General features: G+C 46.1%; 1 protein-coding gene across 1 annotated transcript; it reads left to right on the forward strand.

The window, feature by feature from the left end:
- The first annotated feature begins 241 nt into the window (after window positions 1–241).
- Window positions 242–10,000, forward strand: B3GNT9 (UDP-GlcNAc:betaGal beta-1,3-N-acetylglucosaminyltransferase 9). The gene is made up of 2 exons (XM_063141547.1): window positions 242–439; window positions 8,464–10,000. Exon 2 carries the CDS (start codon window positions 8,531–8,533, stop codon window positions 9,803–9,805), a length of 1,275 nt encoding a protein of 424 aa, XP_062997617.1. The 5' UTR covers window positions 242–439; window positions 8,464–8,530; the 3' UTR covers window positions 9,806–10,000.
- Window positions 10,001–16,854: the final 6,854 nt, after the last annotated feature.

Below are 16,854 nucleotides of genomic sequence, written 5' to 3' on the forward strand. Positions count from 1 at the left end.
TCCCTTTCTGGCAAACATCTGTATCGAGAGAGCTCCGCTGCTCCCCCCAGTCCCTTGGACTGAAACATCTGCTTGGGGCACGTGACCAGGACTTGGAGGAGAGCTGAGCTCCTTTCAGCACAGGGTCGAGGGCTTCTTTTTATCAGCACACGCAACAAGGCAGAATTTGGAGAGAAGATAATTGGGGGTGCAGGCTGGGGGAGGGAGAAGAAGGGCTAAGCCATGTTCAGCTGCGGTTCTCCGCACAGAAGCATCGCTGCTGATGAACATTAGCTCGGGAGAAGGCGAGCCGGCATTGCTGGACTCGGCTTGGGTTTCCTGGGCTATATGTTGCAGGGCTGAGGAATGCCAGAACTAAGTGGCTCCAGATGTGCCTACTTGGCAGTCTTTCGTCCAAACATTACCGAAGGGATGCAGGACTGACGCGATTGCACTGGATGTAAGTACCGCGCCGTTCTCTTTGGTCGGGGAGTGCACTATAGGCAGATGCGTTTGCAAGAAGCAGGCGGCCTTGCCCCCAGCTCTACCCTACGCCCGCGTTCCCCAACCTGGCGCCTCCCAGATGTGGAGGGCACCAGGTGGGGGAAGTCTCCCCTAAGCGTTCTTTTCCTGCAGGCTTTCGGCTCAATGCGCTGCCATTCACAAGCAGCCGACCCAGTTGCGCACAAGCTCAGGCCTGCCTCCCCGCCCACCCATCCCATCGCACCACTTGCGCATTACTTCAAGGAAGGGTCCGCAGGGATCAGCCAGCCTTCCAATGGGACAAAGGAATGGCAGTGTATTTGCGGAGTGCTTCCAAACTGTGAGAAGGCCAGCGTGCGCAACCCAAATGCCCCCCACAAATAAATACAAGCGCAAAGCCTAAACATGCAAAAACCAACCAACCAAACCAACCCTGGGCCTAGGAAGGCTGCATTCTAAATTACACTGAGATCCTGACACGTTCAGTGCAATTTCAGCCCATGAGATGTTCCAGCGGAGACTCATGTGTGCAACATGTCTGCAATGCACTCTACGTGGGGCTGCCCTTGAAGACGACACGGAAGTTGCAGCTAGTGCAAAATGCAGCAGCTAGGCTGCTGGCGGGTACATCATACAGAGACCACATAACACCGGTCTTAAAGGAACTGCACTGGCTTCCTATACACTTCCGATCGGAATTCAAGGTGCTGGTAATGACGTTTAAAGCCCGGCTTGGGACCTCAATACTTGAAGGAACGCCTCTCCTTATATATGCCTGCCCGAGACCTGAGATCTGTTGGAGGAGCCCTTCTCCGCATCCCACCAATGCAACATATACGCTATGATGGGACAAGGGAGAGGGCTTTCTCTGCCGTGGCACCCCAACTGTGGAATGCTTCTTCTTGCCCTTGGAGGCCCGACTGGCGCCAACGCTGACTTTATTTTGGCGCCAAGTGAAAACATGGCTTTTTAACAAAGCCTTTAATGGTTAAATTCACTGAGATGGCATATTGTTTTAACTGTTTTAATTGTTTTTACTGCTTTTAAATTATATACTGGTTTTAACTTGATTAATGGTTTAATTTATTTTTTAGTTCTGTATGTTGTTTTATATTGTGTGATATGCCACCCTGAGATCCTAGTGATATAGGGCGGGATATAAATGTTTTAAATAAATAAATACATTTGTTCCAGTTAATATATGCAAGAAAAGAGCAGTGAAAAGGTGCAGGCTTGGGTTTTGTGTGTGCCCCGCCACCTCTGGGACCGTGCCCTCCCTCTCCTGCGCGGACACCCACCTCATTGTTCTCACAAGCAGGCAAACGAGAAGGGCCTCTCTAAAAGAGCCCGCAGGCCGAGATGGGTGAAGGCACTTAAGAGTTCAATTTGTGCCAGGGCTCAGCCTTGGAACCTATGTTCAGGTCCAGTGTTTGACTCTGGAGCATGTTCAAAAATCAGTTAGGCTATCCCTCTGAGTGTGTGCAGAGTGCTCACTGAATAAGCCTATGCACTTACCTTGGGATTTCTGTCCTCCTCAGCAAACACAAGCTGTGGGAGCATTAAAGGCAATTTGGGATGGGGTGGGGTGTTGGTTTATCTCAGACATTTTTTTTCCTGGCAGGGCTCTTGCGCCTTCTACATCTGCCTGTCATGCAGGATTTAAACAGGTGAGCTTCCTCCACCACCACCCAGCCTGCTTGGGGCTGTGATAATGCTGGAGTTACTGCACTGGTGGAATGTCTGCCCTGTCCTACAGCTGCTCACGCAGCCCTGCCAGGAAAAGGTGGAACGAGAAATAGGTTATTCGCAACACTCTACACAGTCAGATATTTCTCCAACGTGGCTTATTTGTAGTTCTGGCCTGGCAGTCAGAAAAGGCCAGGGGACGGGCCTTTGCTAGGAGCGGGCTTCCTTTTCTCTTTTTCTTTTGCATGATCAATTCAGCTTTTCTGCGAGGACCTTGCCACGCAGAGCGCTCTCGCGATGGGACATCCTGTGCATGGGTACTTTAGAGAATCTGGCTTCCACCCAAGGGGCACGTCAGAAAGAATTTGCTGTTCCGTTGAGCTAAACCAGGAGAGAGAGAGAGAGAGAGAGAGAGAGAGGAGTGTGTACTTGAACCTTAAGGCCTGGAGTTTTTGAAGCAAATCTCAAAGTGGAAGGAGGCAAAAGGTCCAGGGTGGCAGTGAACGCAGCAGGTATCCATGGGACCTAACCCCAGGATTTCTCCTAAAGTGTAAAATCCACAATCATTGTTGTTTTCTGATCTCCCTGCACACCCCCTTCCCAGATCTGGGCAGGCCCCCAACTCTCCTTCTGTTCTGAGCCAGATATGCAGAGTCATAGCAGAGAAGAACATCTGGATCAGAGAAAACTGTTTATTTGTCTGCTTCATTTAATTCTCCTCTCTCTCTCTCTCTCTCTCTCTCTCTTTTCCTGCTGCATGCAGGAGAGCCAAACCGGCCGCCTTGCATCTTTCTTCTTTGCAAAGGCAACGGATTCCAAGGCAAGCGTCCACATCTTTTGTCGTGCGATGAGAATTGTGGATGCCTGTGAAGAGACGTTGCAGTCGGAGGCAAGGACTAAGTTGTTTGATGCTCTGCTTGGCCTGCCCTTTATCTCTGGAGTTCTCTTTTGGGGTTGTCATGAAGCCGTATACATAATCTTGCTCCAGTTTTAAATCGTTTGTCACGATTCTCAGGCAGGCTGTCAAATCAGAGCCAGTTTGTAGGAGATGAAAAATGCTGCAGCCCAGCCTTCTATTTAATTTTATTAATATCCCACCCTTCCAACTCAGTCCCAGGGCAATTCATATAGTCCAAGTACAATGAACAATTGAAAAAGAAAGCACAAGAATAGCAACGTAGCGAAGGCACATAAGGTAACTCAACAGAAAAACAGCTGATCAAACTGAAGTACAAGATATAAAACGTTTAAAGGCCCAGGGGAAAAAATGGTTTTGCCTGGCACCAAAATGACATTAAGGCAGGTGCCAGGCAAGCCTAACTGGGAAGAGCATTCTATAATTGGGGAACCACCACCAAAAAGGCCCTTTTGCCAGTAATCGTCTCCTGCATCTTGGATGGCAGAGGTACGTGGCCTCCTATGGAGATTTTAGAGTCTGGGCTTCCACATGTGGAAATTGCCGATCCTTTTGGTGTCCTGGTCCCAAAACTGTAAAGGTCTTTAGGAATCAAAACTAGAACTTTGAACTGAGCCTGGAAATGGGCCATCAGCCAGTGCAGCTGATGAAGCATATATGGTTATATTGTCCAGTCCTAGTTACCAGACTAATCATTCTATGCTGAACTCACTGTAGTTTCAATCTTCAAGAGCAGCCTGTAGTTTCAATCTTCAAGAGTAGTCTAACCTCAAGGTTACCAGACCTTAGAGAATTGAGGCCAGGCAATCTTTGTTCTTAATCCATGGGCTGCATCCTATGTGTGGAAGTATGCCCCGGATCTATTATCAGGACAGAAGATGCACATGTGTGCATATGTTGTGTGTATACCTTAAAAACTCTTTACATGGGCTCAACTTTCAGGAAGTCAGATTGCAACTGGACATCAGGAAAACATTATTGACTGTTAGAGCAGTATGAGAATGGAACCAGTTACCTAGGGAGGTTGTGGGCTCTCCCACACTAGAGGCCTTCAAGAGGCAGCTGGACAGCAACCAGTCAGGGATGCTTTAAGGTGGATTCCTGCATTGAGCAAGGGATTGGACTCAACGGCCTTAGAGGTCCCTTCCAACTCTACTATTCTATGATTCTATGAGATCCAAAGCCATGGGACGCCCTACAGGGCATTGTGCCTCCTGCAACATCCCCCTCTCCCATTCATGTTTAAACCATGCAGGAAGGAGAAAGAAAGGATTTTGGACTAGGACTGGGGAGAGCCGAGTTCAAGCCTTCACTTGGCCATAAAGCTGGCTTTATGGTGGCCATAAAGTCACCGGCTATCAGCCTAAGTATCTCTTAGGGGTGTTGTGAGATAAAATGGGGTGGGACGGGATGGGGTGGAGAGAACCATGCACGTTACCTGGAACTTGGATATAAACTTGGGTGGCATTTTGACCACAAACAAAATGGTTGTGTGAACAGACTTGCAACAAAAAAAGAAGGAAAATGAAACTAAAAGAACTAGCAAGGGAGCAAAGGTGTGAAGGAGGTCCTTACAAGAAGAAACAAAGATTTATGGAACAATATTATCCAAGATTACTCAAAAGTCCCACTGCAATCCATGGGGCTTATTCTCAGGAAAATGAGCACAGATTTGCAGCCGTTATCTATTTATAATTTTACATAGAATTGGATATTTCTACTGAACGTTTTCCAACTATACATTTCTAGCTGGTCGCGTGATCCTTCTAAGGGCCTTCCTTCCTGGCCACGAAAGGCAGTCTGGGCTTTGACCCAAACATTGGCGGTTCCAGGATTTCGTCGGCTTTCCCACCGTCTCCAAGATATTGGCAGGCTCAATCTGTAAGTCATGGAAAATGTGTGTTCCCATCTTGCGCAAAGTTTATTCCCGAGGCATGAGCCTCTAAAACTAAACAAAGAAAAAGGGTCAGAAACACTGTCCAAGGGCGTCACGTTCGCTTCTAATGCAGCCTTCCCCAACCCGTTGCTCTCCAGATGTGTCCGACAGCAATGTCCATGGTTCCCAGCCAGCATGGCTGGGTATGATGGAAATTGCAGTCCAACACATCTGGAGGGCATCACCAGGGCCGGTGCCAGACTATTTTGTGCCCTAGGCATGGTGAGCTACTTTCACACACATATGCCAACTTTGGTTTTTAAGAACCTATGTTTCCTGGAAAAAATAAGAAGCACAAAACTTGAAACTGCTAAATTTATTTTAAAGTGCAAGAAATACGTCATGCCAATTATAGCAAACAAATTGGAAAGGAATGTCTATGGGTCTAAAATGCATTATTTAATAGGAACATCACCTCCAAATCATCGCCCCCCAACTCACACACGCGTGCACACACACACACTCAGCATCACTCACTCCAAACAAACACACACATGAACACATGCATTCACTCAAAGACCCCATGCACCCCAACATTCTCTCTCTCTCTCTCCCAGGTGTGTTCCGGAAGTCCGAACATGGAGCCGCCCCACCCCCACCCCAGCGTCCCTGGCTTCGCTTCGGCTGGGTGGGCGCTGGGCGCCATCTCACCCGCCCAAGCCCAGCTGAATCCTCGGGCCGGGCCGGCTCACAGCCAACGCGCGTGAGTGCTGCGCTGTGCCCGGCGCCCCTCTTAGCTTTGGCGCTCTAGGCGGCTGCCTGAGTGGCCTCTATGGTAGCATCGGCCCTGGGCATCACATTGGGAAGGCGGTGTAAGGGTGGCCCGAGGGGAGGGTGTTAGTTGGCTGACCTCCTCGTGTCTGCTGCCACCACCTTCCAGAAGCCTCCGAGCTCCAGAAACCTGTGGGAAAGAACACCAGAATCCTGGCACAGGAGCTCTGGATTTAGCACTGACCCAAGTAGCAAGAAGGAAGCAGCACACAAGCAGTTGAGGTAGAAAGAATCTACTTACATGTAAGGGTAGGGGTTGTGGGAAGACCAAAAAGGCAAAACACACATTTAGGCAGGCATAACGTAGGAAATGCAGTAACCTTAAAACAATTATAACTAGCTAGACCAGTGGTTCCCAATTGGAGGTCTGTGGACCCCAGGGGGTCTGCGTAACCCATCCAGGGGGTCCATGGCACCATTCATATATTAGCTCTGCAAGGTCTGCATTTTAATAAAAGAAAATACGCCGTCTCCCGCGCTCCGTTTGCTTCGACGGTGATGTCATGCGCGAAAGCACCTGCGTGATTTAGCGACTAGCTTCAGAGGTTACTTCCCTGCACCTAATCCTGGAAACTCATGGCTAAGGAATCCTTTTGAATGTGGTGATGTACAACAAGTAACAACTCTCTCTGCGGAAGAGCAAGATGCACTTGTTGACATGACTCGTGATGGTCCATTGAAATCATTTTTCAAAGAATAATAGACTGGACCAATTCTGGGTGAAGGTTTCTCCTGATTATAAGAAGTTAGGTGAAAAAGCTTTGAAACATCTAGTTCCCCTTTGTTCCACATATCTTTGTGAACAAACATTTTCGACATTTCGTTATATGAAGAACAAGCATAGAAATCGGCTCGATGTTGATCCAGATTTGAGATTAAAAGTAGGAAATATTGAACCGGATGTGGAAGGGATTGTTCGGGACAAAAAGAGGCATGATTTCTCCCATCACATTTAGGTTTAGTAGCTGCTAGACATGTCGTAATTTGTTCAATTGTAAACGAGACGTTAGTATTAAATTCTTTTTTTTATTCCTAACTAAATCATTGTCATTTTTGCGTGGTAATATCACAAATTTTATGGTCTGTTTTTTTAGTATACCTAAAATCCTTTGCTTATTAGGGGCTACTCCTTATTTTCTCAAAAAAATTGCTTCGCACAGGTAACTACCAAAGAGGTAACAAAACTTTCGAAAGTAGGGGGGCCCTGGCTTGGCATTTGAAAAACAAGGGGTCCACAGTACTTAACTAATTGGGAACCACTGAGCTAGACAATCTACTGACTCCACAGTAGGACCTTGCAGTCTGAGCCAGCCACGGACGCCTTCCTCCACACCGTAAGAAAACACAAGACAAAGACTGGAGTGGGTGGCTGGGTGGGGAGGGAATCCTCCAAACTTTATACCCTCCACGTTCCCATCTCTCTCCTTAGTCCCTGTTCCCTCTGGGGCAGCCCCACAGGGGCCTGGTTTCACACCTCTCCAGCGGCAGGGCTTCTTTCCTGCCCCCCCCCCGCCTGTATATGACCATGATGGCCAATGACCCAACATGGTGGTCCTAAAAATCTGTTCATTAAATGCCACCTTATGGTACATGCAGTCACCACATGCATCCACATACATGCACACGCAACTGAACTGCCACAGAGACCTTCAAAAAGTCCTAGCCCATTGGGAGCTGTCTTATACTGAGATGAGTGGATCTTCTGGGCCCGTATTGTCTACACTGGGCATGCAGAATAGTTTAAAGGGGAATGGTCAGATTGCCCTCCTCATGCTGGGTGGTGTTGGGGGTGTGGCCTGGACCACTGACCTCATCACTCCACCCACCCACCCCCCTGCAGCCATTTAAGGATTTGTCTGTGCTGGGCGTGGACCAAAGTTCCCTGCCTCGTTGGAGAACGGGACTCAAACAGCAGCTGCTCTTATTTATTTATTTATTACATTTCTATACCGCCCAATAGCCGAAGCTCTCTGGGCGGTTCACAAAAATTAAAATCATAGCAAGACAATCAACAGGTTAAAAGCACAAATACACAATACAATATAAAAAGCACCACCAGAATAAAAACCACGCAGCAAAATTGATATAAAATTAAAATACAGAGTTAAAACAGTAAAATTTAAATGTAAGTTAAAATTAAGTGTTAAAATACTGGGAAAATAAAAAGGTCTTCAGCTGGCGACGAAAGGAGTACAGTGTCGGCGCCAGGCGGACCTCTCTGGGGAGCTCATTCCACAGCCGGGGTGCCACAGCGGAGAAGGCCCTCTCCTCAGTAGCAGCCGGGTCCCTGGCTTCATGGGGGGCACCCCACAAGGTGACTTGTCCACCAGGGAGAGCAGAGCCAGCCTCAGGGATGGGCGACCTAGGCAGTTGCCAGAGGTGTGGCGCTGCCAAGCTGAGCTCAGTGGCTGCGTTTTTGGAACGCGCTGTCTGCAGCGAGCTAGCGGGGCTGAAGAATGTGTCTGCAGCCTCCCTTGCAAGGTTCTACCAGCTGTTTGGGTACGAACTACAACAGTGATCTTCCTTCAGTTAGCTTGAAAGTACGTTTCTTTTTCCATTTCCACTTTGCCGTCATTATTTGTTTATTTATTTATTTATTGCATTTTTATTCCGCCCAATAGCCGATTCTCTTGATAGATTATGAAAATGATGCTCCAAACTCTACCCTTACCTATGATTTCTTTATTTGCAGATGGAAACAGCCAGGAGGCAATTCCCATAATACCGCACCGGATGTCTCCTAGAAATTTGTGGAAACAATGAGAGTTCAACTCAAGGGCGATGCCATTTGCACTCTCTTCCTGGTGGTAGCCCTTTTTACCATGCTCTATTCCCAGCTGGGCCACACTTCCCAGAGAGAAGAAAAGGCGGAAGGCCGGAAGAAGCCGCCAGCGGCCACCCGGGGGCTCTTCCACGTTCCCAGTGTCCTCCAGGAACAGCCGAACGCGCAGGCGACGGCAGAAGAGCCCAGGATGACGTCTGCTGTGAAACGCATCAAGGTGGCAAGTCAAGACGGGCAGCTCCACACTCCCCCGCCTTTGACGCCTTCCACGTTTGACTTTAGACATTACCTTCGAAACAAAGACCACAGGAAATTCGACCTTCTCATTAATCAGCCCAAGAAGTGCAAGAGGACGCCCGCGGGGCCCTTCTTGCTCATTGCCATCAAATCGCTGGTGGAAGACTTTGACCGCCGAGAGATCGTGCGGAAAACATGGGGGAGAGAAGGAGCGGTGAACGGGGCACAGGTGCAAAGGGTTTTCCTCCTGGGCATCCCAAAGAACAAGACGGCGTTGCCAACGTGGGAGACCCTTGTCCATCAGGAAAGCCAGATGTACCGGGACATCTTGTTGTGGGACTTCCTCGACACTTTCTTCAATCTGACCTTGAAAGAGATACATTTCCTAAGCTGGGCTGACGAATTTTGTTCCAGTACCAAGTTCATCTTCAAAGGGGATGCCGATGTTTTCGTCAACGTGGAAAACATTGTCCACTTCCTTGATAGTCAAGATCCCTCGGAAGACCTGTTTGTCGGCGACATCATCTACAACGCGCAACCGATCCGAACCCGCAAGAGCAAATACTACATCCCCGAGACAATGTATGGCCTGGGCACATATCCAACTTACGCTGGAGGTGGCGGCTTCCTATTATCCAGCAGTACCATGAAGAAACTCTCCCAGGCCTGCGGCCAGGTAGACCTCTTCCCTATTGACGACGTTTTCCTCGGCATGTGCTTGCAAAGGATCAACCTGAAACCTGTTTTGCACGAAGGGTTCAAGACGTTCGGAATAACCAAGCCCTCAGCTGCCCCAAACTTGCAGACGTTCGATCCCTGTTTTTACAAAGACCTCATGGTAGTCCACAGCCTGAAGGTAGCTGAAATTTGGCTGATGTGGAACTTGCTGCACAATGCACGGCTTTCATGCACGCAAAAGAAGCAAGTGAAGAAGGCTTTCCGGTGGAAAATGATCCCGAGAGGGACCACGAAGGGTTATAAGGCTGACGACACACACACGGTCATCCAGCGATGACTTGACTTGCGCGGGCGCATGAAGCACACCGTTGAAAGACTACAGGTGGAGCGTAGACATCACCCGACGTCACCTAAGACCCAGTCGTTTTCAAGTAGGGAGATCTAGTGATGGACACACTTGTTTGAACTAGTTATGTGTAGAGGGAGGAAATATAGGGGGTAGGATCCAACTTAGCTGGACTGTTTGCAGAAGGAAAGTTTCATAGAATCATAGAATAGCAGAGTTGGAAGGGGCCTACAAGGCCATTGAGTCCAACCCCTGCTCTAGCATCTTCAGCCTCAGGCAGCTGCCTCCCTCTGCCTAATGGTAGGGCCAGCCCTGGCCCACAGAAGGAGTCCTTTCATGAGTGCAACTCTTCTTCTATGAACGGAAGGGCTTTTTTTTTCCTCCCCTGTGAATGGAGCCACGACATTGGATCCCATCCAGAGTCAGAAGAGGGAATTTTGCTGGAGAAAGAGAATTAGGATGCATTGACTCCGGCTGTTCTGTTTTCAGGAAGGAATCAACACATTGGTGTTGGGGGGGGAGGGGCGGTTATTTTCAAGCAAATTTTCTTCGCTTCAATTTGTTTCCAAAGTTTTCAATTAAAAAACCACAAGTTTTTCTCTGTTACATTTGATACAGGCAATTTAGAAAATACGCGCCGGTGTAAAAGTATCGAATTTAGCACACTGATACTTAACTACCTTAAAATTTGCCACCAGGGAGTTTGAGTTTAAGGGTTTAAGTTCTTAAAATTTGCATTTTGAACACAGAAGGTTTAAAACGCAAAAGTCAATCGTGTGTGTGTTTTGAAGTCCTAAAGTCCAGTTCTGATATTTTTTTTCATCATCTTACAAAATTTCCAATTCATTCTAAATTTCATTTCTGCTCTGCTCTACTCAGCTGCAGGCCGTTGACCCCTGTGCTCACCCCCTCCAAACGCTTGGAGTTGTTGTGTGGCTGGGTTGGGGGTACAGTGGGTTTCATGTGATCATAAGGTGTTCTGTGGGTCTCACACAGTGGAGGGTGGTAGCTCCAAAGTCAGTGGGGCTGGGCATCCACTCGGGGGGTTCAGTCAGAACTCTAAAGGAGCTATCCAGAGTTTCAACTGAAACCCAGAGAGGATGCACCACCCAGGGACATCAGAGCCACAAGCCTCTCTGCTGGTCTCATGTGCACTTGAGTGATCCCACTCCCAAAATCACTCTAGACAGCACCCAACTCCAGCAACAACCCCATTTCTTCTTAACACTCCTGGTTGCCAAGCATCTTTTTCTAGTACTCCGCTTGCACAATTTATGAGGACAACTGGATGCACTTATAATACAGGCACTCCCAAAGGAGAAGAGGCCAGATGCAAATGAATCGCAAGTGTCACAAGCTGACAGTGTACCAAAAGAGGAGCAAGAGAACTTGTGGGCAAAGAGGGCCTCAAAGATGCCACTTGCATCCACCAGTTCAGCTTGGGTCCTCCAACAAGACAAGGCTGGCTTATCCCCAACAAGATGAACAGGAGAGAGGCGCCACAATAAAATTGTGGATTTTGTGAACTGTTGAGCCTCATGGAAGACTGGTGCTTTCAGTTTCCCCTGCTGAAAGGGGTGGATGGTTTTCTGAATGATGCTTGCTAGTAACACATCATCTAAAACAGGGATGGGAACCTGTAGTCCTCCAGATGTCGTTGGGATTACAACCCCCATCATCCCCTGTGCATTGGTCATGCTGTCTGGGGCTGATGGGAGTTAAGAGTCCAACAACATGTGGAGCACCACATATTGGGTTGTTGCATATTGGGTGCAGATTCCCCACCCAGTACGCAAGTTTATTTAATAAATTAATTGCTAAATGACATTTCTATACCACCCAACAGCCGAAGCTCTCCGGGCGTTAATCACTGGCTAAATTGGGCGGTTCATAATTGACTAAAACTTTTGATCAAAATTTCTTGAATTGGCTCCAATAAATTTCTTGAATTGTTTTTATAGGAGAGGGTACGGTCATGTGTTCTCCTGGGAATTCAGAAAGAACTGCTGGGCAGGTGAAGAATCCTGGGCCCCTGCAAGTGTGTGTGTGTGTGTGTGTGTGAGCATATTTAAAGTAAAATTTAAAAAATAGAAAGATCCTAGCCACCACCTATGATTTAAAAAGTAAGAGGAAATCATAGAATCATAGAATAGCGGAAGGGGCCTACAAGGCCATCGAGTCCAACCCCCTGCTCAATGCAGGAATCCACCCTAAAGCATCCCTGACAGGTGGCTGTCCAGCTGCCTCTTGAAGGCCTCTAGTGTGGGAGAGCCCACAACCTCCCTAGGTAACTGATTCCATTGTCGTACTGCTCTAACAGTCAGGAAGTTTTTCCTGATGTCCAGCTGGAATCTGGCTTCCTTTAACTTGAGCCCATTATTCCGTGTCCTGCACTCTGGGAGGATCGAGAAGAAATCCTGGCCCTCCTCTCTGTGACAACCTTTTAAGTATTTGAAGAGTGCTATCATGTCTCCCCTCAATCTTCTCTTCTCCTCTTGTCCTCTTCCCCAAGGAGAAAGTTATTTGAAATTCTCATCTCCCTAGACTCTTTAGCCAGAGTTTTCGTTTCGTCCCCACCCTTGCACAAAATGCCGAAAATGAAAGAAGTGGCATTTTCGGCACAGCAATACTAAATAGTGAATTCATTCTCTGAGTGTGGATCCTTATGTAGCCAATACAGCATCATTGATGCACAATGGTTTATCACCAGGCTTGGGGAAACAGCAGAAGTACTAAAAAAAAGACTTGGGGACAGCCTAGAGGAGGGTGGGTATGAGAACTGAGTATGCTCAGTGGCCAGAGGACACGGGGAAGGTTTAAATTAGATAAGAAAACTTGTGGTTTTGAACAAACGAAGTTTGTATTTGAAAGGGCATTGTGTACAAATGATTAGCATGTTATTGCAAATATATATAAACTTTTGTTGAAGTTTGAGACGGAGGAAGAGCGATTAAAGGATTATATGATAAAAAAAAACGTGTTTGAAAACTCATTTGTTTTCAATAGCTTTTGGTATTTTAGCTTGATCTGCTGTTCTTATTACTATGATTATTCTCTCATTTCTGCTTTGTGAACCCCTTCCCCCCCTTCATATGTTTTAATGTGATTTTAGATTTTAAGCCTCTAGGCAGGGTGTCACTGTTTTATTTGTATATTTTGTTCAGCACCAAGTACATTGTTGGTTCTATATAAATAAATAAATAAATAAATAAATAAATAAATAAATAATAATAATAATAGAGCCAAAACTTTAGATATAATATAACAACGGAACAATGGGAAAATATGTGGTTAAAAGGCCTACAATTTACATTAAGTTCTAGTCTTAAAGAATTTTTTTATAAGATGATGTATAGATGGTATATGTCTCCTTTGAAATTGGCCAAAATGTATAAAGGTGTCTCGGGAACCTGTTGGAAATGTGAAGACCAAGAAGGAACATTTTACCATATATGGTGGACTTGCAAAAATGCTAAAAACTTTTGGATTCAAATTCATTCTCTAATTCAGAAAATATTAAAGATATTAAAGGAAGCTGGAATATTTCCTTTTGGGATTAATGGACGATCAGATGAAGAGGAACTATGGGACTTTATTCTTATATATGACAACGGCAGCAAGGTTATTATATGCACAAAAATGGAAAGGCTCAATATTGCCTACAACGGATGAATGGCTGCTGAAGATGGTGGAGTTGGCGGAGGTAGCAAAACTTACGTCAATAATTAGAGAAAAGTCAACATCTATGTTTTTAACTGAATGGAAACCTCTAATAGACTTTTTGCAGGGACTAGAAAAAAAATGATCTGTTTATCTGTGGATTCAATGATTAAGAAGAAAAGTTTAAGATAAAAGAAAGAGGGGAATTTTGATTATTGTAATTATACAGTAAGAGAAGTTATGGTCACTTATTTTTGCTGCGGAGAAAATCTGAAGTCCATCTTAACTTTGTATGTTTATAATAATAATAATAATAATAATAATAATAATAATAATAATAATAATAATAATAATTTATTTCTTACCTGCCTCTCCCTTTGGATCGAGGTGGGGAACAACATTAGAACAGGAATCAATACATCTTAAAAATTCTTGATTTTACATTGATCTGGGTAGGACTGCTGGAAAAGGCTAGTCTTTAAGGCTGCCTTAAAATCACACAGAGAGTTAATTTTACGAATCTCCTCCGGCAGGCCATTCCACAATCTGGGGGCGACAGAAGAAAAAGTCCTCTGAGAAACTGATTTCAGCCTAGTTTTAGCTGACTGAAGTAAGTTCACCCCAGAGGACTTGAGTGTGCGGGGCGGACTGTATGGGAGAAGGCGATCCCGCAGGTAACCTGGACCCAAACCATTTAGGGCTTTAAAGGTAATGACCAACACTTTGTACTTTGCCCGGAAACTAATTGGCAGCCAGTGGAGTGATTTTAATGTTGGGATAATATGTTCACCCCTAGATGTACCGGTGACCAACCTGGCTGCCATATTTTGAACTAGTTGAAGTTTCCGAACTAGGTACAATGGTAGCCCTATGTAGAGTGCATTGCAGAAGTCAAGCCTTGAGGTTACCAGCGTGTGCGCTACTGTCTTTAGATCTTCTGACGCTAAGAAGGGGCGCAGCTGGCGTATCAGCTGAAGCTGATAGTAGGCACTCCTGGCCATCGCGTCTATCTGGGCTGTCATTTGGAGCGACGGATCCAGGAGCACCCCCAAACTGCGAACAGTCTTTCAGGGGGAGTGTAGCCCCATCCAGAACTGGTTGACACACCTCCAAACCTAGGTTAGAGCCCTTGTTTTTATGTGTGTGTTTTATCTTTCTATATGTTTTTTTCCTCTTTCTTTTGCATTGTGTGTTTGTAAGTTAGTTGTGTTTTGAAATAATAAAACATTTTTATGTCAAAAGAACAAGGGGGGGCGGGGCGGGGCGGGGGGGGAGAAACTATGGGAAACCAGAGGGTTTCCTGGAAGAGAGGACGGTGGCCACCCTGAGAAAGAGCACGCCATTTTGCAACCCGTCGTTGTCCTCTCTGCATCCGAACCTTTAAAGAATTCATCATGTGTTCATGGCCAGAAGCATTTAACAAAAGGAAAACCTACACAGTCATTCAACCTTCACTTCGAAAGTGACAAATCCTCGAAACTGATTCTATGAATACTGAACCGGCAGCCAAGGGTTGATTTCAGCAGGGAGGAGAAAGATGGAGGAAGGAAGGCTCAAATCAACAGTTGAAAATCTGATCACGTAACTTGATTATTTCCCTGCACAGAGAAATCTGTTTCGAATTAGAGGCGATGTGGATCCTGGCACAAGATTATTGAGCTATGCTGTCGGTAAGAGCACTGCGGATGGGGGTGGGATATAGATGACAGCGAAAGAGCAGAGAAAGCTTTTGACTTACAGAACCAATCTAGCTGAACTGGGTGTGTGTATGTGAAAGAAATCATAATATACTTACGGGGCATTACTTCTCTCTGCTTTTCAGATCACGTGACTATTTTTCATGAACTTCTGTATTGCTGTATGATTACTGTTCAAGCAAGTGCTCTTAAACTCACAGCTTTTTGTGTGTGTGTGTGTGTGTTGGTGGTGCAGTTTTAATCTTAAATCTGTGAATCCCAAGAATCTTGGAAGGGGCTCCATCCCAATCTTTCATCCTTCCATCCCCTGCTGAGAAAGCACCATTAAAGTTCTAAGCCTTTTGCCAGCCACCCAGTGGTTAGGAAATTGAAAGATTGCACTGGATTTTTGTCCATGAGCAGATAAGAGTACAGGTCAATTTCCTAATGCAGGTCAGTTTAGCTTTTACAGACCGTTATAATTTCTTGTGCACATTGTAGCATCACTTACTATGTGGAAGCCATCCTGAAAAACCCAGGGCTATTCAGGATATAAAGTTAAACAAGCAGCAATAACACTTTTATGCCATGTCTACTAGATTGGGAATTTGCGGACAGGGTCTTCTATTATATATTTATTGCACTTATATACTGCTCCCATAGCCAGGGCTCTCTGGGTGGTTTACAGAAATTCTAAAATTGAGATAAAAACAAGTATGCAAAAATTAAAACTCTAAAACACAGAACATACACACATAAAGCATTAAAAACCGTTAAAAAAACCTAAACATGTGGGTGATTAAGATGTGCCGCCATATGCCTGGGCAAAGAGGAAAGTCTTAACCTGGCGCTGGAAAGATAGCAGCATTGGTGCCAGGTGAGCCTCATCAGGGAGATCATTCCACAGTCTGGGGGCCACCACCAAAAAGGCCCTATCCCTCGTTGCCGCACTCCGAGCCTCTCTCGGAGTATGCACCCGGAGGAGGACCTTAGATGTTGAACGTAGTGACCAGGTATATTCACGTCGGGAGAGGCGTTCTGTCAGGTATTGTGGTCCCAAGCCATGTAAGGCTTTATAGGTCAAAACCAGCACCTTGAATTGGGCTCAGAAACATACAGGCAGCCAGTGCAAGCGGACCAGAGCAGGTGTTATATAGTCAAACCTTCTGGTTCCCGAAATCAATCTGGCCGCTGCATTTTGCACGAGCTGCAGCTTCCGAACCATCTTCAAAGGCAGCCCTACGTAGAACGCATTGCAGTAATCTAACTTGGAGGTTACCAGAGCATGGACAACTGAACCTAGGTTATCCCTGTCTAGATAGGGGCGTAGCTGGGCCACCAACCAGAGTTTGTAGAAGGCACTCCGTGCCACTGAGGTCACCTGAGCCTCAAGTGACAATGATGGATCTAAAACAGCGGTTCTCAACCTGTGGGTTGGGACCCCTTTGGGGGTCGAATGACCCTTTCACAGGGGTCGCCTAAGACCATCGGAAAACACAAATTTCCGATGGTCTTAGGAAACTGTATTGACTGAACTATGTCATGTATCATCTTTTGTATTATTAAAGCTATTGTTATGTATTATTTTCATTAGCAAACCATCCCATGACAATGGATCGTGTAGAGAAGAACGAAAATAATTTTATGGTTGGGGGTCACCACAACATGAGGAACTGTATTAAAGGGTCGCGGCATTAGGAAGGT

The sequence above is a fragment of the Elgaria multicarinata genome, chromosome 14 (genome assembly GCF_023053635.1).
Source record: "Elgaria multicarinata webbii isolate HBS135686 ecotype San Diego chromosome 14, rElgMul1.1.pri, whole genome shotgun sequence".
Lineage (NCBI taxonomy): Eukaryota > Metazoa > Chordata > Lepidosauria > Squamata > Anguidae > Elgaria > Elgaria multicarinata.

Excerpts from the sequence above, each read along its gene's own strand:
- B3GNT9 (XM_063141547.1), top strand. The coding sequence starts at position 8,531 with ATGAGAGTTCAACTCAAGGGCGATGCCATTTGCACTCTCTTCCTGGTG.